Source organism: Myotis brandtii, unplaced genomic scaffold, assembly GCF_000412655.1.
Source record: "Myotis brandtii unplaced genomic scaffold, ASM41265v1 scaffold871, whole genome shotgun sequence".
In the NCBI taxonomy this organism is placed as follows: domain Eukaryota; kingdom Metazoa; phylum Chordata; class Mammalia; order Chiroptera; family Vespertilionidae; genus Myotis; species Myotis brandtii.
Window position 1 is genome coordinate 675,515 of NW_005371555.1, and position 26,943 is coordinate 702,457.

Genomic DNA, 26,943 nt, shown 5'->3' on the forward strand with positions numbered 1-26,943 from the left:
CTGGCTTATTTTGCTTAGCATAATGCTCTCTATGTCATTTTTTAAAGAAATAGAATCATCAGATTTGTATGAAACCACAAAAGACCCTGAAGAGTCAAAGCAATCTTGAGAAAAAATAAAAAATCTGGAGGTATCATGCTACCTGAATTTCAAATTATACTACAGAGCTATGGTAATCAAAACAGCATGGTATTGGCAGAGAAACAGACACACAGTTCAGGGGGACAGAATAGAGAGCCCAGATATAAAACCACATGTATATGGGCAGATGTTTGACAAAGGAGCAAAGATAAGACTATTTTTACTTAAATGGTGCTGGGAAACTGGAAAGCCGCATGCAGAAGAATGAAACTGGATTATAACATGTCCCTATGTACAAAAATTAATTCAAAAGAATTTCTAAAACATGCAATATCTGACTTTTGTGTCAGGGGCACTGACTGCTTTTCCCTTAGATTGTCAAATTAAAAAATGACAACAGCCAACACAACAATAGCCCTCTGGTGTTAATGAATCAAAATTATACCTATTTTTCTTGTCAGATAGGCCAAAAACATATTTTTTTGGTGTGCTGCAAAATTTTAATAATTAGCTTTTGTGTGCCATGAGATGAAAAGGGTTAAAATTACTGGTCTAAGGTCATAATTGGAGAACAAGATTATCATGTGCTCTACACACTGAAGTCCAGAATCCCTGGACTCAGAATTTTAGAATATGACTAATCAGCCAGAGGACTACTTTTCAAATAGAATTTTTCACACTACTAATTTTGGCTCCTAAAGGTGTTAAAACTAGGTTAAATTGACTTTAGTGATAAGACTGTATAAGGTACTCAAAGAAAGCCAAAATTTTGCTCTATTCTGTGTGCTTGAAATTAAAACCTAATGGCTGAAATATGTGTGGCTAGCTTCAAAATTGTAATGTTTGAAAGGAGCAATACTCAAATGTCAACTTAGAAGAAAATAACTGCACACATTCAGTTGATTCCCCAAGCACCTATAGAACTTCAGGTTTGCAGGCAGTAAATCTCAAAGTAAATATCTATATTTATATAGTTATATATTTATATATAATTAAGAAGCATGTCTAGTTAACTCTGGTGACTGAATTTATAAAATATTTTTTCTGTGTATTCAAGTTTTTCTACATGAACATAAATTATTTTTGCAACCAGAGAAATATACTAAAGCACACAAATGCCATAATTTGAAATAATTACCCAGAGTTCCAATTTATATAGTAGCTTCCAACTGTAAAAATCAACCGAATACTGTGAAAGAAACATTTTTCACTGTCGCTCTGAGTCTTACTTCAGGAGGCCACCTGAATGTTCTAATAAATATGTCTAAGGAAGAGATTGTATCTGCAATCTCTTTATTTTCTGTAACAACAGTGCATAAATTAATATGTTAACAGTCAAAAACACTTTATGTACCCAAATTACACAGTAGTCCTGGTAAATGTGGGTCCTTTTATATTTATTTTTATCCTGTTAGGTGATAACAATTTAAGAATTAAAATAATCATCAAAAAGTATCTCTAAAACCACAAAATAATACTATATGTAATGGTCTATTTAGGATAACCAGAATATAAATTATCTTAAAATGTATCTCCTTATCATGAAATCCTTCTTTAAACACCAGACCATGCCTATCCAAACACAGTGAGAAGTGAGAAATTTTACCTTGCGTTGCCAAATTTCTCTCTAAAAAGCTATAGTGTATGAGGTATATGACTGAACATTTCATTAACCCCAGCCATGCATTATTGAGTATTCTCACTTGTTTTTTTAATAATTGCTGGTTTGATAGAGAAAAATAGTACCTTATTTTGATTTGATTTTAATGAAGAGAGTGAACTTTTTCACACCATTATTAGCCACCTGTATTTCCTCCTTTTGTGCATTATTTGTTCCTCTCTTTTTCTATTGAGATTTTGATTTTTTTCCTTCCATCTCAATGAGCTTCTTTCAAAAAATACTTTAATCTCTTACATGCTATATTTATTGTAACATTTTCTAATTTGTTCTTTGCCTTTTAATTTTGCTTATTGTTGGATTAACAGTTTAAATATTTATGTAGCTAAGTGTATTGATTTTTATTTTGTGCTTTCTTCCATTGTTTTTAAACTTAAAAAGTCCTTCTCCATATGAAAAGTCAATAAATATTCACTTCCATCTTCTTTTGATGGCTTAAATGTTTACATTTACTCTTTAATCCACTTGCAATTTATTTTGGTATGAGGTAACAAATAGGCTTTTCAAACAATTCTCTTTTTTTCAAACAGAAAAATAACTTTTCCTAGAACTATTGTTCCTTTCCCTACTGATTTGTATCCTTTATGGGATATTAAGATTTTATATAAACTCCAGTCTGCTTCTGGACTTTCTAGTCTGTTGACCTGTGTGTCCATACCCTTGGACTGTCCCCCACTGTGTTACATCATTGTCTCTGTCTTCAGATCTAGTAGAGCTGGTCCTAAGACGTTCCTGTTTTATTCCCAGAATTTTCTTTGCTATTCCTCCTGCTTATTCTTCAAGATAAAATTCATAATGATTTGTTAAGTTTCAAAACCATTTGGGGATTTTTCTAAGAATTATTAGGAAAACTGTTTAGAACTTAATGTGATAAAAATTGTAAAACCTTGCTGTGAAATATATAAGAAAACTCAATGATTGATATTACATATCAGCTTGTGGAGGAAAACATTAGAGATGCCTCTTTCCCAAAAATCATCAATTTAGCAGAAATCTATTCATTTATCAAATATTTAGTGTGGCTAGGACCTGGACTTGGCTCTGTAAAAACTGCAGAAACCATAGGGCATGCATCCAAGATGAGAAAATACTGATTCTGTGAGGAATAACTGGCAGGGCAGCGATAGGCAGTGGTAACTCATCTGGGACCTTGTACTTCTTATGGGTAAAGTGTTTCACTGGGGGAATACTTCGATGAGCCCCTTGAAGTGAGGCATAGAGGGTAGAGTACAAACTCCTGAAAGGCATGCTTGAGTAGCAATCCAGGGCTCCTGCTAAGATTCCAGGGGAGAGGGGGTTAGGTAAGGAGCTGGCCTTTGTTTTGCAGAATGGTTTGCACAAGTTAAATTAAAGTGGAATAGTAGAGGCAGTAAGAGAAAGGAGGGGAGAAGTGAGGAGACTGGGAGCTGGAGGAGCTTAGCTGGAGGAACAGAGAGATGTCTACTGGTGAGTTTACTAAGTTTTGCACATGGTCCAACACAAGTCGTCTTCTCCCTTGACCCACCAAAGACTTTGCTACTCACTAACATTGTGGAGTGCAATCCCTTAAGCCTGCCTGGCATCTCAGAGTGCTGGTCTTGCTTTTGAATGGATGTGGGTGAGAAGAGGCCTCCTGAGGGCACCCAGTCAAGTCTGGGCTACCCAGTCTGGTGCTGGAGGCAGACATCCCTCCACCTGCCAGCCCCAACCTGGCTAATCTGGCTGAAGTAGGGCTGGCATCTCCCATGCTCCGCCTCTGTCTGGTCTGTCGGAAATGCCCTCCTGCGCTGGAAAGTCTGACTCGGGTCTGAGGAACCTGATTGCCCCAGACTGAACCCAGTGAGTCCTCCCTCTCCTGTGCTTGCCCTGACTTCTGTGGAAACTTGATTGCAGTCTGAGTTGTTTACTCATTTGTATAAACAATCTATCCTCATTATTTGTTGATTCCATGTCTGAGAATTTGCCTACAATTTGTTTATAACCCCAAAACTGACACTCGTGGTGACTTCCCAGTCATTGGATCACATGCCGGGCAACAGAAACCCTGGGTCCTCAGGTACATGTTACCAACTGAGGTGAAACAAGGCATCGCTCTATTCAGCTCTCATGCTGCAAACCAGTCTTCTTTTCCGGTACAGTCAGTGCCACCTTTTCACCTTTCTGTGCCTTCTGTTGGCCGTTTTACCATTTAAGATGGCCTCCAAGTATAGTGTTGAGGGCTGCCTGGTGCTCCTAAGCACAGGAATGCCGTGACAAAAATGTTGCAACTTGAAGGAAATGAACCCTGTGTTGGTGGCTTATAGAACATAACTACTATGAAAAACAAGAATCTACTATATGTCTATCAGCAGGTCACACCCCAACAGCAAATACTTAGCAGCAATGACTTTATTGTATTCATCTTTCTTTTTAATCCTCACCTGAAGATATGTTGTTGTTGTTGTTATTGTTGTTGTTGTTGTTGTTGATTTTTAGAGAAGAAGGGGGAGAAACAGACTAACTGACAGAGAGAGAGACAGAGGGAGGTAAAGAAACATCATCAGTTGCCTTCTGTACGCTCCCTGATCAGGGATGGAACCCACGACCTAGGTATGTGCCCTGACCAGGACTTGAACCCACAACTGTTTTGGTGCATGGGATGACGCTCTAACCAGCCGAGCCACCAGTCCAGGGTTTTTATTGATCTTTCATCCACTGACCCAGTGCTGGGCACAGAGCAGGAGCTCAAAAAATATTCATAGAATAGAATGGGTTGGGGAGGAATGCGATATGTTGAAATGGGACGAATGGAAGAGGATAACATATACAGATTCTTGGAGACAGGGTGCTCTTAGAAGCAATAACTCTAGTGGCATAGGGAGACCTAAGAAATAATAATGGCCGAAACCGGTTTGGCTCAGTGGATAGAGCGTCGGCCTGCGGACTGAAAGGTCCCAGGTTCGATTCCGGTCAAGGGCATGTACCTGGGTTGCGGGCACATCCCCAGTAGGAGATGTGCAGGAGGCAGCTGATCGATGTTTCTCTCTCATCGATGTTTCTAACTCTCTATCTCTCTCCCTTCCTCTCTGTAAAAAATCAATAAAAGGTCACACCCCAACAGCAAATACTTAGCAGCAATGACTTTATTGTATTCATCTTTCTTTTTAATCCTCACCTGAAGATATGTTGTTGTTGTTGTTATTGATTTTTAGAGAAGAAGGGGGAGAAACAGACTGACAGAGAGACAGACAGAGAGAGGTAAAGAAATGTCATCAGTTGCCTTCTGTACGCTCCCTGATCAGGGATGGAACCCATGACCTAAGTATGTGCCCTGACCAGGACTTGAACCCACAACTGTTTTGGTGCACAGCATGACGCTCTAACCAGCCGAGCCATCAGTCCAGGGTTTTTATTGATCTTTCATCCACTGACCCAGTGCTGGGCACAGAGCAGGAGCTCAAAAAATATTCATAGAATAGAATGGGTTGGGGAGGAATGCGATATGTTGAAATGGGACGAATGGAAGAGGATAACATATACAGATTCTTGGAGACAGGGTGCTCTTAGAAGCAATAACTCTAGTGGCATAGGGAGACCTAAGAAATAATAATGGCCGAAACCGGTTTGGCTCAGTGGATAGAGCGTCGGCCTGCGGACTGAAAGGTCCCAGGTTCGATTCCGGTCAAGGGCATGTACCTGGGTTGCGGGCACATCCCCAATAAATATTCATAGAATAGAATGGGTTGGGGAGGAATGCGATATGTTGAAATGGGATGAATGGAAGAGGATAACATATACAGATTCTTGGAGACAGGGTGCTCTTAGGAGCAATAACTCTAGTGGCATAGGGAGACCTAAGAAATAATAATGATAGCTAATATTTATTGTGCATCTTTTATGAATCTGCACTTTGCTATGCATCTGATCTGCTTATATCACACAGTCACCACAGCTCTGTAGTGTGGGCAGCATTCTTATCCCCATCTAGAGGGAGTGGCATGACTTGCCCAAGGTCGCACAACTCTCACCTTGTTGAGTGGGACTCCAGCCCAGACTCATCTGAGAGCATAACTGCCTAGTTAAAGTGAAAAGGTGGGCTCGGGAGGGTTATCAGCCCTGAGTCCCATTAGAAAGCAATCTCTGGAAGAGGAAAAGAGGGCCTCTGGCTGAAGTTCGCCTGGGAGGCTGGCTCTTCCCAGCTTTTGTGGGAAGACAGTGGTGTAGTTCATGGCGATTTCTCCGCCTGGCTGGCAACAACACTGCTTTTTGTTTGATTCCAGAAGCAGCTGGCAGAATTCACGTATTACTCATGTTGGAATCACACGCTGCCGATGGCTAATGCACTCGAGAGTCACTCAGTGGCCAGGGCTGTGCTTAGCTGGGCCTGGGAGGAGATTACTCGAGGCCTCTGAATGCAGCTGAGCTCCTGCAGCTGTTGTGCTTTGGCTCCAGTTCTGCACCTCTTGGCAGACGGTTTGTGTGAAAAGCGCCGCTGACTCTGGGTGTGAGATGCACAGGGAGAAGGGGCTGGAAGGGCCAGGCCGCACAAAGCAGGCCACGCTGCCAGGGGCCTCACATCTGCAGCCATGATGCACTTATGAGAGAGAGAAAGGAATTCATAAGTGAGTAATTGGGGGCTCTTGGGAAGGTTACTCCTTTGAGCCCTTTTGCTGGTGGAGAACGGCTGATGCTGGGCCAGTGTGTCAAGTCAACCCTAACCCTGATTGAACTGTCAGCCCCAATTCTTCAACCTTCCTTGCATCTACATGCTTGCTTTGGCCTCATTACAGGCAGAGTATACTTCCCAGCACTTGACTTTGGACATGCATATGACTGGGAGTGACAATATGCAGTCCTGAGCCTAGGCCAGTGGTTCCCAAACTTATTTGGCCTACCGCCCCCTTTCCAGAAAACATATTACTCAGCCCCTGGAAATTAATTTTTTTAAATTTTAATAGCAGTTACTCATCGCCTCCAAATGCACCTGTGGCCGGGCAGAGTATACTTTCCAGCACTTGACTTTGGACATGCATATGACTGGGAGTGACAATATGCAGTCCTGAGCCTAGGCCTTAAGAACCTCACTTGTTTGTTTCTACTTAGCCCTCTGCGATCTAACATCGCCATGAGAACAATACACTGTGGGTAATATGTTGACCCAGGAAGGATCAGATACATGTGAGCAGAGTCACCCAGACAACCCACACACCTGCAGCAAAAAGCAGAGCTGCCCCAGCTGCTGTAACCTGAAGCAATACCACCTAGCTGTGCTAAGCATAGACCAACAAGACCTCGAATGACCCAAAGGCATGATCATAAACACTGGTTCAGCCACTGAGTTTGGGGAGCAATAGCTAACCAATACAATGATAAAGCTGGAATGCAAGCTCACCCCATTTGACTCTACAGTATGTGAGGTAATCTCTAATGTACTAGTACATTGCCTTCTACATTCTCTGTTAAAGTGAAGAAACAGTCTCTAATGAGCTGAGTGAGCCCGAGCTAAGGGCTGAACTCTCTGGGGCTCAGTGTCGACTCTGTAAAATAGGCAGGTTGAATCATATCAGCATTTCTTAAGGTCTGGCGCATTAGCTGCACCTGATATTAAAAAGATTCTATGCCTCTCCTGGAGTTAGCATTCTGTGAAGGCACTTCAGAGAGCATCTTTTAAGCCTTTGGAAGTTCTAATATTCTGTTACTAGAGGCTTGGTGCATGGATTCATGCACCAGTGGGGTCCCTCTGCCAGGCCTGTGCCCTCTCACAATCGGGGATCCCTCGGAGGATGTCAGACTGCCAGTTTCAGCCCATTCCCTGCAGGAGATTCATTAGTCTGTTCCATGTTTCCATACCTGTATGTTGAGTGTCTGCTCCCTGGTGGTCAGTGTGCATCATTGCTACCAGTCGAGTGGTCCTTCGGTCACTTAGGCTTTTATATATATAGATTCTAGGTCACAGTGTGACCCCTCCATGAAAACATCTCCCTCCATTACCAATTATGAGTGAAACTATAATAATCCTCTAATTCAGGGAATTTGGGGACCAGGTCCCGGAGAAGGGGAGATGTCTGCTGTGGAAGTGGTCTTTCCCAACTTCCTTCAAAACTTTGCACATGCTCCCAGTGCCTGAGTCAGCAACAGCAGAGAGGACCTCACCCCTTCTCCTACAAGATCACCCAGAACCAAGCTTACAGAAAAGCACAAGGATACAGGAACCTGCCGGGCATCTCTCAGAAAGAAATCTGCTTACGTACTCAACCCCAGCCCTGCCCATCCACTAAAAGTGCTTTGCAACAGCACCTAATTGCCAAATTCTCTAGTCCCTGTCCTCACCCTGCTCCTCTGCTATTTTTGATGTAGTTGAAAGTTCCTTTGGTTTGTCTCACTGAATGCTTTCAGTTTCCTCATCTTCTACCCCCTGATATAGGTGTTCCCAGAACTACCCCTTGGGTGATTGCATTCCCTCACCCAGCTTCATCCCACATCCTAACATCTCCCAGAAGTATCTCTGTCCCTGTCCACTCAGCCCATCCTCAAGCAAATTTCCTTCTTCCCAACCCAGTTTCCTGGCTCTATCCCCTTCCACCTCCTTCAGTGTAGCCTAGAGTGTTGCCATGCAGAACCACTGCACAAATGCTTCTTAAAACTTTGTGTTCCTCATTTTCCATGTGCTTCCCTCTTCCAAGAATGCTTCTACTTCTCATCTCCACTCCTGATTTTCCACAAAGCACACTCCTACTATCCTTCTCCAACGTCACCCTCCTGAGGAGACCCTGTTCTCTGCCTGAATTACTCGTTCCAGCTCCCATGTTCTCAGTCTATTGTCAGCCTCTATTGGGGCAGAGCTCCTCAACCACCAGACTGCAGGCCACTTGGGGTCAGTCCCTCTCTTTACCATCTTTGTAACTCATTGCCTAGCAGATTCTGCATATAATGTGCTCACTACATGTTAGCTTAAATGAATGACTATAACGGACCCACCCATTCCTCCACTGGTGGGCATTGCTCATTGGTCTGCTGGCTAACCGCTGGGCCTTTTTTGAGGGATCCTCAATATGCCCAAGGGATAAACTAGATCTTGTCTGTGATTTATTAACTAATGTCCTCTTTGTAGATTTCCTGGGAGAAGACAGTCATTTGAGACAGGTCGATCACCATGAGACTCTATTCCACTTTGTCCATGTCACTAGGATTGTTTTAATTACATGCCAGCTTACTTTTCTATTTTTTATTTGGACATACACACGAAGATCTTTAAAGGATTGACTAATTTAGTTATAGCAACGTCTCCCAAACTACATTGATTTATGCATCACTTTCATAATTCTTGCTGAGTCTACATGTTCCTTGTAAAATTGTATAAACATTCTCCTTAATTCATCTTTTTTTCCTTAGCCTGGTAAGCCAGAATAGCCATAAAATTATGTGATTGATATAATACATATACACACGTATCTATATCTATGTACTAATATATGTCATAATAAAAAATATTCTTCCAAGCACCTCATAAAATCATCCTTCAGGCCAGCAACAGTCTACGTAGCACACTTAGGGAAGCACTAGGTCAGAACATTTAATCTAGGGGAAAATCATTTATTAAAGCCTTCTCTGGCAGCCAGTATACTATTCTGGTGCTGAGAATATTGATATGCCAAATGCAGTTGATTGCCTCAGAGGTAAAACCAACAAGTACACTATAAATTGTAATTTAGTTTTCTAAGTACTGGAGAGAGGTGAGCGCAAGAGTGGCTATTTCCATCACCTCTTGGGCACCAGTACAACTCTCTCCATCCCAGCTGTTACCCCAGCTGCTTCTGCAGGGGTTGCTTCTGTGCAGGCCTCCCCCAGCTATGAGCAGATGTAAACTCAAGTAGCCCACCCAGAGCCCCAGCGAGTATATCTCACTTCCTCCCCTAGAACTTTCTCTGGCACAGGACATCAGCAGTAACCCACTAGCTTCTTACACATCCTTAGCGCCTGAATAAAGGCAAAGTATAGCAATGGATGAACGCCTTTCTTCCTTTGCAGGAGAACAGTTCTGAGTCTCATTTCTTAAGGCTCCTCAGAAGGTCTGGAGCACCTGGATCCGTAGCAGTGGCCAACGTGATAACGCATCCCGGTACAGTTCTACTCACCTAGTCCCCCAGTCTTGCCCCGGGGATCGCTTCCCTAACAATCTACCTGCACAGGTGCCCTTGCCTCAGGCCAGGCCCTTTTTTTGATAGAACCCAGGCTGAGGCAGGGCCCTTACCCAAGTTAAAGGGGTTAAAGAAGACTTCTTGGAAGAAATAACAGCTGAGATAGACCTCAAAGCATGAGTAAGTTAGACAGGTGGAGAAGAGACTGTAAAGAGGACATTCCTGGCAGAAGAAACAGCATACACAAGGGCAAGGAGGCTTGAAAGTGTATGTCTGGGAACTGCAGAGAGCCTGGTGTGACTGAAATACACCTCCAACACAGCATGAGGGACCAAGAATCACAAGAGCCTGGGGAGGTAGACAAAGACTGGCTCCTGAAAATTTGCTTACCACAGCCAACCACCTCCTCCCCGCTGCTCTTTTATCTGAAGTGGTGGCAGTAAATAGTAAATAGGTGGGTGTTTAAACCAACTCCAGAAGATTAGAAAGTGCCTTCTGGATTCAAGAGGTGCTAGACACAAGAGGAATTGAGAGAAGGGATTAGTGGAAAGATGGTGAAATGGGAGCAGAGCTATTGTTACTTACACACACACACACACACACACACACACACACTTCCTCCCTCCAAGATGGGTCCAATAATCCAATTATGAGCTTAGTCAGAAGTGAGGCACATTCCACTTGGAAATGACAATTCTATAGTAAACAGTCAAGAACTAAGAATTAGGTTTGGGATAAATGAGTTAGGGTCCTACAGGAGAAAAATCACCCTACAGCTTCCGGTCAGTCAGGACCAGAGAAAAGAGGCAATGAGGGGCTGGCAGGAGAAAAGTAGGGAGCACCATTTTGTGAGCTGGTAGAGCCACAGGTAGGACCCCCCCACACACACACCTGATACTTCAGATTTTTAGCAAAATTCCCAAACACACAGCTCTAAGCTTAGCTCTCCTTGTTCCCGAGACAGGGCCAACCTTAGGGTACCAATGCTGAGTGTCACCAAGGGAAGTGGGGAGTTCCATCTGGCATAGAATATAGAGTCACCTGCCCTCAGGGATGGATCTGTGATTTGAAAGGACTGGCATAAGGCAATATACGTCAACAGCTTTGTTTATAAGCAAATAATTAAGAGCATTTGATTTTTATTTCATGCTCATTGTGTACCAACCCTGTACTAAGTACTTTTAAGTGGTATCTCTTTTAAGATCTTCCCCCTAATCACATGAACAAATACTGTCATCAGTCTCATTTCCAGGAACCAGCCTGAGGTGAACATGAAATACTAATTAGAACACAGCACAGTGACGCTTTTGAAAGAGCTCAGAACTTGGGGTCAGGTCATTCTCACTTCAACTCTGTTCTCCATCATTTTCTACTGAGGACTATTCACTTTCAAGAGACGGAAATCAACTCAGAATAGTACAAGCAAATAAGGATGGCTGGCTCGCATAATTGGAAGGCACAGGGATGGGTCTCTGATCTAAAACCACTGGACCCAGTGCTCAAATAACATCGGAGTGCCTGGCTTGCTCCTGTTCTCTCTGTTACTGCCCTCAGTCTTTCCTACCAAAGACCAGCTACCTTCAAGTGCCCACGGAAGCTGGCAGCTCCAGATGTACAGTGTCCTCATTGAGGAAAGAGAGTATTTTGCTCAGAAATTCCCAGGAAAGGGTCTAACTGACCCTGTGGGTCCTGCATCCACCCTCTGAACCAACTGCCATCGTCAGATGGATGGTGCACAGTGAGAGCAGTGACCGCAGTCCCATCAGAATCACGTGGAGGGGAATCAGGGCAGCAGCTATAAACTGAGATGCCAGGCAGTACAAAATAATGGACGTCTACTGCAGTTCAACCTCAGGCAAGTCACTTAACCTTTGTGAACAACATATATTTTAAAACTTGGCCTTGGCCGGTGTGGCTCAATTGGTTGAGCATTGGCCCATCCATTGAAAGGTTGCCGGTTTCATTCCTGGTCAGAACACATGCCCACGTCCTCAGTGGTGGGCAGGCAGGAGGCAGTCAATCAACATTTTGCTCTCATATGAATATTTCTCTCTCTCCCTCTCCCTTCTTCTCTCTCTAAAAATCAATTTAAAAATCTTCTTTAAAAACAAGAATAATAATACCTATTGTGCAAGGTTGTTGGGAGAGAGTAAAATCATATTCAACACTTGGTACATAAAGGCAGTCATCTGTGGTAGCTATTTTTGTTATTACTGGTACTATTATTGTTTTGTGGTTGTTTTTGACACAGAGATGGGAATTGGAAGCCCATCCCAGATTCCCAGATGTCTAACGCACTCCTGTCCGCAGGGCGGAGTCCCCTTGGCTCTGCAGCCAGACGCCTTGCACAACCCAGGCCGTGTGTGCCAAGGTTAAGCTGGTTCACCATCTGACGGCTGCAGAGCAGCGAGTGCCTCCCAGCCCAGCAATGTCAATACTGCCTTCCTGACTCCGCCTATTGTATCTGGAGGAAAGTGGCCGAGCATTGTCTTCCAGCGCTCCCCCCAGGAAGCATGATATCACCCTCTAACAAAAGCGGGAAAGCTGACAGATCTACTGAGATGGGTGTGACCACACACACACCTCGCTGGCAAGCCCTGGGCAAGGGTCTGTGACAAGCAGAGAGCAAACAGCACAACACACCATCCCCTCAACAGGCTGCCTGACGGGTCCCTTTGGCTCATGTTGAAATGTTCTCCTCTCTGTGTCACAACCATACCATCTTAGACACCGTGTCACCAAGCTGTGGGAATGCACTCCCTCTAATCAACAGATGCGCTGAAAAGTTAGGACTCTGTCCATCTGGCTGACCCACAAGCCCACACCTGTCCCTGCAGTCTTTGGGCAGGGACACAGGGAGAAGGGTAGTCAGATTCCTGAAGGGACAAAAGGAGGCAGTGGGGGTGGGAGCTACACAAAAGTAGGGATGGCTCACTCTTAAAAACATTTCTGCACGTGTGATGTGAGTTAGAATAGTGTGGCTCGCCTTGGCCAGGTGGCTCAGTTGCATGGTTGTCCCATGCACCAAAAAAAAGGTTGTGGGTTTGACTGCCAGTCAGGGCACATACCTAGGTTGTGGGTTCAATCTGGGTCAGGCCACATATGGGAGACAATGGATCAATGTTTCTCTCACATTAACATTTCTCTCTTTCTCTCCCTCTCTCTCTCTAAAATTAATAAAAACATATCCTCGGGTGAGGATTAAAAAAAAAAGAAAGAAAGAAAAGAAATAGTCTGGCCAGACTGGTGGGAATTGGGTTATCAGTTTTAAATTCCAGAAATAAGGGAGGCAACGTTAGACATTCCCTTTCCTGTAGGCTCGGAGCACTGCCAGTTGATCCTCTGACATCCCTTCCAGTTTGGGCTCTGAATATTATCAGTGCATCTAGCTGTTGTAAGACAATACACCTGCAGTCTGGGTCCCCCACGCCAGGCCCTGGGGCTGTCACTCTGCTGCCCCCACCTTACTATCCCCTTCTTAAAATTCTCTTTCCTTAGCTATCACAGCACAATTCTCAAGAATTCCAGGAAAGGAATCTGATTGGATTTGCTTCTCCTACCACTTTTCTGACTGCTTCTTCATAGAACCCTTAGCTAACTAGGAAAGGAATCTGATTGGATTTGCTTTTCTGACTGCTTCTTCATAGAACCCTTAGCTAACTCCTCCTTCTCTTCCCCTCACTTAAGTTGAGGATATAGTCATGCCCATGGCTTCTCTTACCATAAACCAAAAATTTCCATGTCTCAATTCCTTGCCCAATCCCCTTCTTCTGAGCGTCAGACCCAGAAAGCCAAATTTTGCTAAATATTTCCCTTTACATGGAACCTCAAGGTCAACATGCACAAAATAAGTCCTTGCTCCATCTCCGCCCATCTCCAACCAGTCCCTTCTGCCATGTTTCACCACACTAAATGGCACCAACATCACGCAAACCAGAATCCTGAAGCAAGGTTTATTCTCTCCCTTCTCTCAACCTTCCACAAGCAATCAATCACCAGCCCCTCTAGAGTTTTATCTCCTAAACACTTCCAATCCCCCTCCTCATCCAGGCCTTCCTGAATAAAAGGGTGGGAAGCAACACTGGCCCAGGCCTACAGTCTCTGCCATGTCGATCCATCCTCCATACTATCATCAGAGTGAATGTTCCAAGACATACATCAGGTATGATAGAAAAAACACGATGCCAAATTTCAACATGTACAGCATGAAGTATAAGCTGCCTAAAATGGCCTAAAAGCCCTTCCCAGTCTGACCCCAATCTTGACTCTCCACCTCCACCCTACATTCTAGCCTTACTCAACTTCCTGGAGCCTGCCCTATTTCATACCCCCTGCTCCCTGTAATGGAAAGTTCTTTCTTCCTTTTCTGTTTTATTTTCTTAGTTTTAAAATCATTTATCTATGAGTAGCTCCTAACTACAATTGCTCTAATTTTTGGCAATATTCATTACTATCAAAATTAATGTTATCTATAACAATTAATGAAGTTGACATTGTGTTTTAGACATTTAATTGAAAGTTTCTGTCTAATTTCAATTTTAAAAGTTTCAATTTTTAAATATATTTTTATTTATTTCAGGGAAGAAGAAGATGAAGAGACAGAAACATCAATGATGAGAGGAAAATCATTGATCAGCTACCTTCTGTATGCCACTAGGGATTGAGCCTGAAACTCAGGCATGTGTCCTGACTGGGAATTGAATGTTGACCTGGTTCATAGGTCGACACTCAATCACTGAGCCATACTATTTGGGCAAAAGTTTCTACTTTTTTAAGCCAATAAAAGTTTTGTAGCTCTTGAAAAGCTAGATTTTGTATATATTCCTACTATATAATTTATTACAATGTCATATAATTCATCTGCCTATATTCATCTTTTCTGCTAAAATGTGAGTTTAGTGGGGGGTGGAGAGGAGGGGGAGGCTCTCCTTTTTAGCATTCCTGGCATCCAGTACAGTACTTAGCACAAAGAAGTCCTCAATATGTCTTCATTAACTGAAATAATAGGTAAGTAAATGCATTAATTAATTAATGATAGGCAGGCAATAACTCAATAAATGTCTATTGAATAAAAAGTATGTATATCTTTTGGGTAGTATTTAACAATACCTAACATTAGGAAAGTCCTGATTAAACCCATTTTCATGTGTATATCTTTTATGTTTCATACCTAAGGGGGAAAAAAGGATTTTGTTTTGACCTTATTTACATCAAATACTTAACATAAGGCAACCTTTTAAGATATAAATGAATACCATTTGCAATGTATATGAATTGATTTATTATTGTTTTGTTATTATTATTTTATTATTATTATTATTATTATTTCAGTGTGGCTAAAACTCTTTCTACAACTTTCTCTTTTTATTTCAGGTCTACTGTGCCATATACCAAGTTTCTCACTGTGGCATAAACTCAATAAAGACTACTGAACATCAAATACAAGCACTATAAAGAATAAAAAAGAAGTAATATGTGTTTTGTCAAAGATGTTAGAGGCTGATTTGGCTCAATCTACTAGTTATGTGCCCAGAGCTCAAAGATACAGCCTGTGTAATAAGAGAACTCAGAATTAGGAAAAGAACGTCATGAGGAAGAGTTGGCTTGGGCAAGTTGAGTTGAACTGTATTTGTAACATGGGCATGGAGGATGTCATTTCCAAATGGATGGCATAGCATGAACAAGAGCCAAGAGGAAAGAACACATATATTGTGGAGATGGGCCTGTTAGAGGCAGAAAGGCCATGAGAAGGGATGAATGGCTAGATGAGGAAAAGCATTGGATAGTTGGCCAAGTTTTCTGGCTTGTCAGCTGGGCAGTGACCAGCATAAAATTTAAGGGACTGGATTTTGTTGAGGTCTTTTAGGAGGAAACTGCTTCTATGAGTAGCAAATGATTCCCCTACATCTTGGAAAAGATTAGATCAGTCTTGAACTAGTATTGGCTTCACAGCAACACTTCTCTTTTGATTAAACTAACTTCATTTATTAAGTGAGTTTCTACTGGCTAAATACTGTACATGCATTATCACACCTGATGCCTATAACAACTCTGGGAAATAGATAGTCTCATCTATAAAAGATGATAAAACTGTGGCTTAGAAAAATCAAATAACTTGCCCATGCTCATCCAATTTGGGCTTAACCCCAGATCTGTGACTTTACCATCCATTCTCTCCTTCTTCTGCATTTTTGATTAGCTCTACCATAGAGCAGTGGCTTCAAAAGACAGTCATCATAGCACATGTTCATATGGCTTTTTTTCCCACAAAAGGCATATTGACTTAAAATTCAGTGTAAAGTGACTATATATTTGGGTCCATATTCAGGACACACACCCAGTTTGGTTTAATTGGGCAAAGATCTTGGTGGCTTTTCTGAACCCTTCTCCATCTGCTAAGACTAAGTGATCATAGAAGAGGTACAGACAATAAAATGAAAAGAATGTGAAAGGCAGTGTAGTAACCACCACACTCTACATAATATTTTCATGTTCCTAATAAGCGATCACCCAACCTAAGCCTGAACACTCTCCAGTATGTAGCTCACTCCTCTCGGGGGGGTGTTAATAGAAGTTTTAGAAGGTTTTCATCAATACAGCCAAACTCTGTCTTTCTGCAATTCCCTCCACCCCTGGATCCTAGATCTGGCAAAACACAATGTCAATCTATGATGTCTTCTATATGGAAACCCTTAAAAACACTGCCACTCAGCTCTCTCCCTCACTAAATATTACATATAACATGGTTTCTAAAGCACTTACCTTCTTGTTTGTCTACTATGTTTACCGTCAAATTTCTCAGTGTCTTCATTGTTAATAGATATGCTCTGAGCGATAGAGTGATGACTATTTCTAAATTAAACCTTATATTTCTACTAATGCAAACTGTTACAGCTTATGTACAGTGGGGCCTTGACTTACGAGTTTAATTCGTTCTGAGACCGAGCTTGTTAAGGAGCTCATTAACTCAAATTACTCTATCAACTCAATGCAAAAAATCAGCGGAGAGACAGCTGGTATCTCAAAAAACTCGTTAGTCGGGACACTCGTAAGTCAAGGCCTCACTGTATTACCTTTTTAGCAAGCAGAGGATGTGCTGGTTCCTATGAATTTTGCATATCACCAAAAGTTGGTAAAGCTAGAACTTTTAACAAACATCTCTCACATTGAACATAATAAACCCAATTGCATAACTTGACATTTATCTATTTTGAAATGGTATCTTTTTGTTTGGCTCACTCTTCTAGCCTAGAGAAATCCATTTGAATCCTGATTCTGTGCTTTAACCAATAAGCCATCTACAGGGAATAAGCAGGTGACATAAGACACACACACAGCCCGCGCGCGCGCACACACACACACACACACACACACGTGTCTTTTTAGGGGAAGGGCCCCAGAAGACGAATTGATAATGTCAGAAAAGTTTGGAGGCCGCCCATCTGAATGCCTTAGAGGACACGGCATGGTCTTCTGAGGTGGACTTGGAAGTGTCTTTTCCTCCTGGAGAGATGTCTTAGAAGAGCTAGGCTTTTGCAGGAAGCTCTCCCAGGGTAGGGCTGGAAAGGAAATGCAGAGACCTCCCAACAAAGACAATGCTTAGGAGGGAGCATTTGTGAAGGAAGCAAAACTCCTCCCGGTGAAAGTAATTCCCAGGTGTGTCTCTCATCCTAGCTTCAGACCTCCACCCTTGATTACTCACACTTGGTATTAGCCTTACATGACCAGCCCTAATGAGGCAGTTCCATCTGGAACCACTTTCCTGACCTCATACAGGCATATCTCATTTTGTTGCATTTCACTGTATTGTGCTTCACAGATGTTGCAATTTTACAAATGGAGTGCAAGACCCTCCACCAGCAAAAAATTATGACCCGCTTTATTGCGATACTCGTATTATTGCGGTGGTCTGGAAATGAGCCCACAATATCCCCAGGGTATGCCTGTAACTGAATTTTCTCTGCCATCTCAGACAAGATATCCACTATCTCTGAATCCAGGTTGTTATTTAAAATGTCCAATGAGACAGAAAGGAGGCATGAAGGCATGCCACCAGAGACTTCCTCTTGGGTCAGTGTTGATCTCATAGGACATACTATGATAAGCAGAAAGAGTGATTTATTTTGTTTTTCTGTATACACAACTCTTTAAAGAGGGCAGCCTGGTTTGGTGCAGATGGGGGAGTAGGGAGAAATTGATATGTTTATTAGAACTTCTTTGTAAACTGAAATTGGCCATGATTCTCAATTGGGAGGGCAATATATCAGAATCTACATGGATCTGAGGGAAATCTGAAAATTAAAATGACACATCTCCTCCAGCCCTCTTATGGGTGAGCATCTGCAACCCAGTGCACTTTCATTGAGGTAAATGTGACATCATTTTTCAGTTCTATTTGTTCAGACAACTAGGAGAAACAACCCACTGGACTAGAGAGATAAGCCCATAAGCCCCTTGCTCCATTGCTATAGTCTACCAGCGGAGCTTGGCTTAGAGAATGGATTCCATGCCTACAGACATGATCATGCTGGATTCCTGTTATAATTTTCAAGCATTGAGTGTTCATGTTCATTGAGGCACAGACTGGGAATGTAAGTTAATATTCAGCCCTAGCTGGTTTGGCTCAGTGGATAGAGCATCAGCCTGTAAACTCAAGGGTCCCGGGTTCAATTCTGGTCAAGGAATTGGTTGCAGGCTTCTCCCTGGCCCAGGGCTCTGGTCAGGGCGTGTGCAGGAGGCAACCAATCAATGTGTTCCCTCACATCAATGTTTCTGTCTTCCCTCTCTCTTCCACTCTCTTTAAAATTCAATGGAAAAATATCCTCGGGTAAGGATTAAAATAATATATATATGTATAATTTTTTTTTCAACACAACAGACCTACCCCAGACGCCAGCCTTGTTAGTGTCACCCTCCCTTTTCAACAAAATCATGAAACCCTTCTGTTTGCACCTCTCCTTGCTGACATCTGTGATGATTTCAGGGAACTAAGGTCTAGACATGGAACCACTCTTTTGGCCATTTTTTTGTTTAATTTTATGGCTGCCTTCCTAAGACCATATTGCCATACATGATCACTTTAGGCAGGGGTAGGGAGGAGAGTAAATAAAAGCAATTGCCTGCGTGCGTGCGTGTGTGTGTGTGTGTGTGTGTGAGAGAGAGAGAGAGAGAGAGAGAGAGAGATTTAACCTAAAAAGTACCTCAGAGCAACTGTAGACCCCTGGGCTTTGAATACTCTAACCCCTGGTGTAGAACCAGTTCTAGATTTCACATCACTGATAAATATGTTACACAGAGAATAAGCAAATGGAATGATGATAATTATTTAGTGCAAAGGTACATATTAGTAGAAAGAAATCAACATTGTTTCTATATTAATATGAACATTTTCTATATAAGTATTGAAACCATCTCAGATAATCTTTCATCTTCAGCAATTTGTACTACATGTTCTTAGTTTTAAAAATATTATTGAATCCTCCATATAACTGGTTGTTGAAAGCAAACTAAAGAGCTATAACCAAATGACTCCAAATGCAATTCTGTTATATTGGGTTAATTTTTGAATATTTGAGATTTCAAACATACAGAAAAATAATATAACCGATGTTTATGTATATTTGGATCAAGTCCCATTAATGTAACATAGCCTGCACCATTAAGTCAGTAAATTTTGTCAAACTCATTTCCAGGATCAATTCTATTTTTGTTACAATAATTAGGATGCTTCCAAACCGAAGGGGAGAGATGGATGGCGATTACAGTTGTGATTTATTTTCACTTCAAGTTTTGATACCACTGTCAGGCAGATGCACAAACCACAGGGCCACACCACTATTTAGAGTCCAAACAACAGGCACTAAATCTAAAAACAGCCGGCCAACCATTCCTGAACTCCACAACAGGCTGCCATGCTCTCTGGCGCCCAGGGACCTGGGTGACTACCTAAACTTTCATTTCATTGGGCCAATCAAGACTGTATGCCAAATATTCTAGACAAAACAAAAATTATATAGCCCTAAACTCCCTGACCCCAACAACTAGAAAAAAACAATACATCTCTTTTGACTGCTTTGAATAAACTAGGATGCAGATATGAAATCTGTAGACAAAGCATTCTTGCTCTCATTTAAAAATGACAAATGTGTACACTGCTTTTAGTGGGTCCCGTAATTCTCAGCATGCAATTCTTCAAAGTAGGTGAAACCAGGTTTCTTCTTCATTTTTTTAAATTAAGAAAACAATCCCTCTTGAGGAACCATCAAATAATGTACCAAGGAAGCAAATCTCTTCAAATAAAGTGACCTTATCCCGTCCTCACGGAGTCTGTGGCCACACGGGGCAATTTGCAGAAGAGAAACTCGGGGAAAGGCAGCTCATGCCACGAGGACTTTGCTTTTCAGTCCTCACGCGCATTACATGGAGTGTTACATATTAAACAGAGAAACGGTGCCCACGCCACAGCTGCTTCTTGTTAACCAGCACTAAGAAATAGTGAGAGCGCCCAGAATCACCATTTAAAAAAAATACTAAATTAAAAATAAAATAAAGCCAAATCTTACCAGAAAGGAGCAAGCTGACTCCATAGAGCACTAAGCCAGCTAAAGAGTCCATGCTTCCCCCAGTCTCTCCATCCAGGTCCCGCAGATGTGCATGAGGTTCCCGGGGATCCTTTCAAGCACCCAGAGGTTTGTGACTTTCCATTCTCACGTTCTACTAGTTCTTGTTTACAAGTCGGAGGCAAGAAGGAACAGTAGAGAAGCAGGCTGTAACAGCCTCATTTCTGTCTCTGAGCACAGGGAGTTTTAAGTTCCTTTTTCCTGTTTCCTTTGTAGATTAGGATGGGAAAGGCTGTATCTTAAAGGCATTTGGTATCAGCAGGGCTGGGGGCACGGCAAACCCTCTCCATCTTGCAATTCATCAAAACACTTATCTGTGGCTGCTGCTTCTGCTGCTGCCAGAGGGGTAGAGGAATTTTTGTTGGAAGTGTGGGTCCTGGTCAGCATTTTCAGGAACAATAGGGGTATCCTCTCATAGGCGGGAAACAGAACAACAAGCCCTCCACCTACTTGTGGTATGCGATGAAGACCAGCCCTCCTCGGCCTTCCAACGGCTCTCCCGCTCTCCCGGGTCCCCTCGGGATCCCTGGCAGAAGGGGCTTCTGGGTGTGGGGGGGCGGTTTGTGCTTTTGTTTTCTCGTTGTAGCCCACGTGCTTTGAGTTGGGAAAAGAAGGTTTCGTGATGAGAGAACACAACCCGAAAGGCATCTAATCTGGCTAATTACCTACCGGTGAGGTCAATGTCACCGTGTGGCCACAGAGATGAGAGTCCAAAATTGTTAGCCTGTGTTCTTTCACACAGATGATTTACTTGTTGGGCAAGAGCCCAAAGATATCCCTGCGACTAGCTGTGGCTTTCGTTTTTATTACTAATTCAGCTGAAGGTGATCTAATTTCTTGAAGAACTTGGCATAGAACAGTGGTTTTCAACCTTCCTAATGCCACGACCCTTTAATACAGTTCCTCATGTTGTGGTGACCCCCAACCATAAAATTATTTTCGTTGTTACTTCATAACTGTAATTTTGCTATTGTTATGAATCATAATGTAAATATCTGATATGCAGGATATATTTTCATTGTTACAAATTGAACATAATTAAAGCACAGTGATTAATCACAAAACAATATGTAATTATATATGTGTTTTCCGATGGTCTTAGGCGACCCCTGTGAAAGGGTCGTTCGACCTCCAAAGGGGTCGTGACCCACAGGTTGAGAACCACTGGCATAGAAGAATTTTAGTAATGGGAGGGGATTTTGTGGCTATTGACCAATGGCGTGTCAGGAGGAAATTATGCCCAACATTTTTTAAATTGTGTAAAAACCAAACCTAAGCGATCAGATCAGGATATAAATATTATTCATCAGAGCAGAGAGAGCACATAGGCCAAAAGGAAAAGAGCTATTGGAGTAGCCATTTCTCAAATGAGATCAGAGACCCTTGATTGATCCAGATGATAACGTCTCCAAAACCTGAACTGTGACTTTAGAGTTGATCCGCTGGCCTTCACCCTGCCCTCTTTTCCTACTGAGCACGGGAAAGGCAGATGCTGCTAGCCTGGCCTAATCTCTGTCCCAGGTTTTATCACATCAGCAATGATCCTGAGAACCCACGGATGCTTCCCATCTGCTGGGGTAGAAGGTTCAGGCTCAGTTTGCCAGCAGCGCTGGGATCAATTCTGGGCTCAGCCACACGTGGGGCCTGAGACAAGATACTTAAGCCCTTTGAGTCTCAGTGAGCAGGTGTAAAATGGCAATAATATCTTATTCGTGGGGGTTTCGAGAGGGTTAAATGAAAATTAAAAATGCATAAAGACATCTGGCACTGTGCCTAATTCACAGAATTCATTTTCTTTATTCTTTCCAGTCTGTTTCTGATTTCAGTCCCAGGAGCTGCTGCCAGAAAGCCATTCTCTGATCCCATGAAAGGCTTTAAGTTTGGCGGAGTAAACAACCAGTGTGGGAGTCGGAGGTCCTGGGTTCCAGGCCCGGCTCTGCCACGATCTGCCTGCCTGTGGACAGGTCATTTCCCATCTCTAGGCCTCAGTTGCTCAACTGTAAAATGAAGGATTTAGACTGGAAGTGACCAATTTCCCTTCTGATTGTAACAGCGCACAGTCTAAATGACTAGATTGTCCCGCTCTCAGCATCCGCACACTGGTTCCTAGGTCCTTCCATTTGGGCAGTTCAGAGAGGATGCTAGCTTTGCATCTCTGTTCCTGTGGGAACCTGGGAGGGTTACGTGTGCTTTATTTTAAGAACATGGTGGCTGAGACTCAGTGAGGTCCACTGGCCCCAGGCCACAGGGGTCAGCAATGATAGGCCTTGGCAATGATCAAACCCCAGGATACCTGTCTCCCCAGGCACAGCTCCCTCTGTTAGTGCTTGATGTCCACACATGGAAGTCATCATTGCTCACACTCCCTCCTGCTGGCTGGTTCTGTGGGCTGAAGATGCTACTACCTTGCTTCCTGTTCTGGGATGCCTCCCCCTATTAGCCAGAAAAGCAGCCCGGTTTCATTATTCCTCCAACACGCAGAAAGATCTCCCCTGACCCAAAATTGTTAGTCAAGTTCTTTCTCTCTCTGTTACCCAGAGTAAGTGACTCTGTTTCATTCTTCTCTCTGTAATTCAGCAATGTTGCTCGGTTTATGTCTCCATTCTTCAAAAGAGCTATGTCGTTTAACCTCATCTTCCATGTAATCCTTTCCACTATTACCCAGAATAGTGCTTCCATTTAGTAAATACTGCTGGATTTCCTGAGCCTAGGATTATACAGCTAGTCTAAAGACTGAGCGCCTTTTCTCTGGGACATCTGCATCTTTGGCACATCATTTCCAGGAATAAAGTGAAGATGACTTGTGGACACAAGTGACCAGACTTGCGCTGCCCTGCTTTCTGCCCTGTGGATGTCAGAGCGTAGAGAACCAGTCACAAAGCAATAGCATGAGCTTCATGCACTGTGGGACCAACAGGGCCGCAGAGCCTACTGGCAACAGGTTGGGAAGTTGCAACACTGGATGGCATGCCAGGATTTCCAAGGGAAGGGAGAGGCTGTAGCCACATCTGTGAGGACTTCTCCCTAATAACGCATAACATGTTAAGGAAATACCACATACTTGGACATGACCACAACCCTTCTCTAGAAAGCGGGCTGTGGCCATCATCGGGCATCTGCACTTCCTAAAGAGCCTTGCTGGGGTCCAGGGGGATCAGCTCTCTACCCTCCGCTGCTCTATCCACCTCGAAAAGATGAAACGGTCTTCCCCTCCTTGTCTGATTAACTCCCAGTTATCTCCTAGTTCTCAGCCTAAGAAACGTCTTCTGTGATTCAAATGAGTTCTCCCTCGTTTTTCTCCCACAACACCCTGCTCTTTTGTTTCATTGTACTAATCACAAGTGGTAATCATATATCGGTAACTTCACCACTTTATGTCTCTTTCCCTCCACTTGACTGCAGTCTTCAAGAGGCAGGGACCATATCTAATTATATTCACTGCTGAATTCCCAGACCTGAGCGCAGTGTCTGGAACATATTTTATGTCTCTTTCCCTCCACTTGACTGCAGTCTTCAGGAGGCAGGGACCATATCTAATTTAGTCACCGCTGAATTCCCAGACCTGAGCGCAGTGTCTGGAACATAGATCTTAAATAAATGCTTAATAAATTACTAAATACAAATACTCCCACTCTTACTCATATACTCATATCAAGAATAGGCTTTGGAGTCAAGCAAACCCAGAGTACATGTTATAGCTGTAATTTACTCCCTGTATGACCTCGGCAATTTAATGCACATTAGGAACCTCAAATTCCTCATCTTTAAAATGCAGACAAATAATACTTAATTAGTGAGGTAATATATACACAGTATCTGGCAGAAGTAAATATGGAGTAAAAGCTCTCTGGCGTTCCTCCCCATTCACAACTCCATCTCCCCTCTGCAAGGAGGAAAGGAGGCCCCACACAGCTAAAGATTCACCAGCTGTGCCTTGCAGAGGCAGTGTCAGTACCCTGGTCTCTTTGCCTCCAATTTTTACAAGTTTAATATATGGCTCTTTTTTTTTTTCATAGTTCACCTTTGAACCACGTTGTGCAGAAAAGTAAACAAAGAGAAATACAGGAAACATCATAAAAACCAACAGGGTGTACCCAGACCCTAGGAAAGTATTTGAAGTGAAACTTTGACAGGTAATGGAAAAGTCTGATGACACTGAGAAATGCCACCAGTTCTCATTGTGCTTCCAAAATAGTAAAAGCTACTCTCCGGCTCTCTGGTGTCCCCACAGCCTTGCCCCCAGGGAAGTAAAAGGGCTTCCGCATGAGTCAAGCTTACTCAGTTTAATTTGATGAAGCTGGACACACTGAGACCAGAACAACAACAAAAACAACAGCAAGCAAACAAAACAAGGCATTTGCCTGACATCTCATTTTTTTCTCTGCTTTCTTGCACTTTGTATATGAAAACAATCTATAGAAAACAAACATTTTGGAGACGGATTGATAAAATTTTCAATGGATATGAAAATAATGTGTGTGAAGAGATGTGGAAAATAACTTGCACAATCTATATATCTATATCTATGTCTATGTCTATGTCTATATTGATATCGATATAGATATATATAAAAGGCTAATATGCTAAGTGTCCAACTGTTCGACCATTTGACCGGTAGCTATGACACACACTGACCATCAGGGGGTAGACACCCAATGCACAGGCATGGAAACATGGAATCTCAGAGGGAATCGGGGAGGGGGAAGAGATTAACCAAAGATTTTATATGCATACTAGAAGCCCAGTGCACAGATTCATGCACTGGTGGGGTCCCTCGGCCTGGCCTGCGGGGATCGGGCCAAATCCATGCACTAGGCCTCCAACATCTCCAGAGGGGTCCTGGATTGTGAGAGGGTACAGACCAGGCCAAGGGACCCCACCAGTGCACAAATACGTGCACCAGGCCTTTAGTGTTATTATAATTGGTGTCTGAGATGTACATCCTTTGGCTCAGAAAATCCACTTTTATGTTACACTCCAATCCAAAATCAAAGATGTGTTCCTACATTTATAGAAGCATTGTGGGTAATTATCAAAATGTGGAAACAATCTAAATAGCCAACAAAATAAATTCTTTCTATATATTCTGGTTCACAATGAAATAACAGTCAAGTGTCAGAATATTGTGGTGGAAGCATATTGACATTGGAGATGTAGAAGGTGTTTATGGTAGATTGTTGACTGGAAAAAAATGCCATTTGAATAGAGTGAAACTTATACACACACACACACACACACACACACACAACAAATATACACCAAAATGTTAAAGTTACTATTTCTGGATTGTTGGAAGACTACATTTTATTTTCTTCTTTATCATTTTATAAAATACAGTGGGGCCTTGACTTACGAGTTTAATTTGTTCCGAGACCGAGCTCGTTAAGGAGCTCGTTAAGGAGCTCGTTAACTCAAATTACTCTGTCAACTCAAAGCAAAAAATCGGCCGAGAGACAGCTGGTATCTCAAAAAACTCGTTAGTCGGGACACTCGTAAGTCAAGGCCCCACTGTATTAACATTTTAAAAAATTATGAGCATATATATACAACTTTAAGAAGATTGGGGGAAATTCTTTTTTTTAATATATTTTATTGATTTTTTTTACAGAGAGGAAGGGAGAGGGATAGAGAGTTAGAAACATCGATGAGAGAGAAACATTGATCAGCTGCCTCCTACACACCCCATACTGGGGATGTGCCCGCAACCAAGGTACATGCCCTCGACTGGAATCGAACCTGGGACCCTTCAGTCCGCAGGCCAATGCTCTATCCACTGAGCCAAACTGGTTAGGGCAAGCGGGGAGGGAATTCTTGAGACAGTTGACCCAGACCAGTAGGATATACCTTAAAACGTCATTGGCCAATAAGACACAGACTCCAAGATCCCTCAGCCTCCAGGGGGTGAGGCACAGGGATGGGGGTGGGCCTTCCCACAGTGAAGCCCTGGCATTCTGCCTTTTGCGGGGCCGTGGGCACTGAACCCCCAGAGCCACCATACCTGGCTTCTCCAGGACTTGCATGGATTTTTCTGGCAACCTGCTGTCCTTCACAGTGGCTAGCGGAAAGGGTCATCAACAATTAAGTCTTGACCTTCAGCCAGGACATCACAGTGAAAATGGCAACACCCACTCTGATCTGGAGTGGAGCTGAGGGCTACAGAAAATACCTGACCCCTCTCAACCCCATTCACTCTAAACACTTTTTTTAGCACCTAAATGACAAGTACTGTGCTAGTAGTTATCATCTCTATATATAAAAGCCTAAGTGACCATCACAACCAAACGGACAACCGAATAGGCTGCGTGGGGCAACCAAGCCAGCAGGGGGCTTAGTGAGGGGCAACCAAACGACTGAACAGCAGGCTGCATGGAGCAACCAGGCTTGCAGGGGAGGCCAGCTGGGGGTGACCAGGCCAGCAGAGGGGGGCAGTGAGGGGTGACCGGGCGGGTGGGGGGGGGCAGTAAGAGGT

At 43.0% G+C, this 26,943-nt stretch overlaps 1 protein-coding gene across 2 annotated transcripts in view; it reads right to left on the minus strand.

The window, feature by feature from the left end:
• The window catches only part of TEK (TEK tyrosine kinase, endothelial), a 108,828-nt gene extending 87,748 nt beyond the window's left edge, over window positions 1-21,080 (minus strand). For both annotated transcript variants that reach the window (XM_005884899.2, XM_014532293.1), the window contains exon 1: window positions 20,418-21,080. In XM_005884899.2, coding sequence (XP_005884961.1) covers window positions 20,418-20,469 — 52 coding nt within the window. In that variant the 5' untranslated portion in view covers window positions 20,470-21,080. The remainder of the gene's footprint in view (window positions 1-20,417) is intronic.
• Between the last annotated feature and the right edge of the window lie 5,863 nt (window positions 21,081-26,943).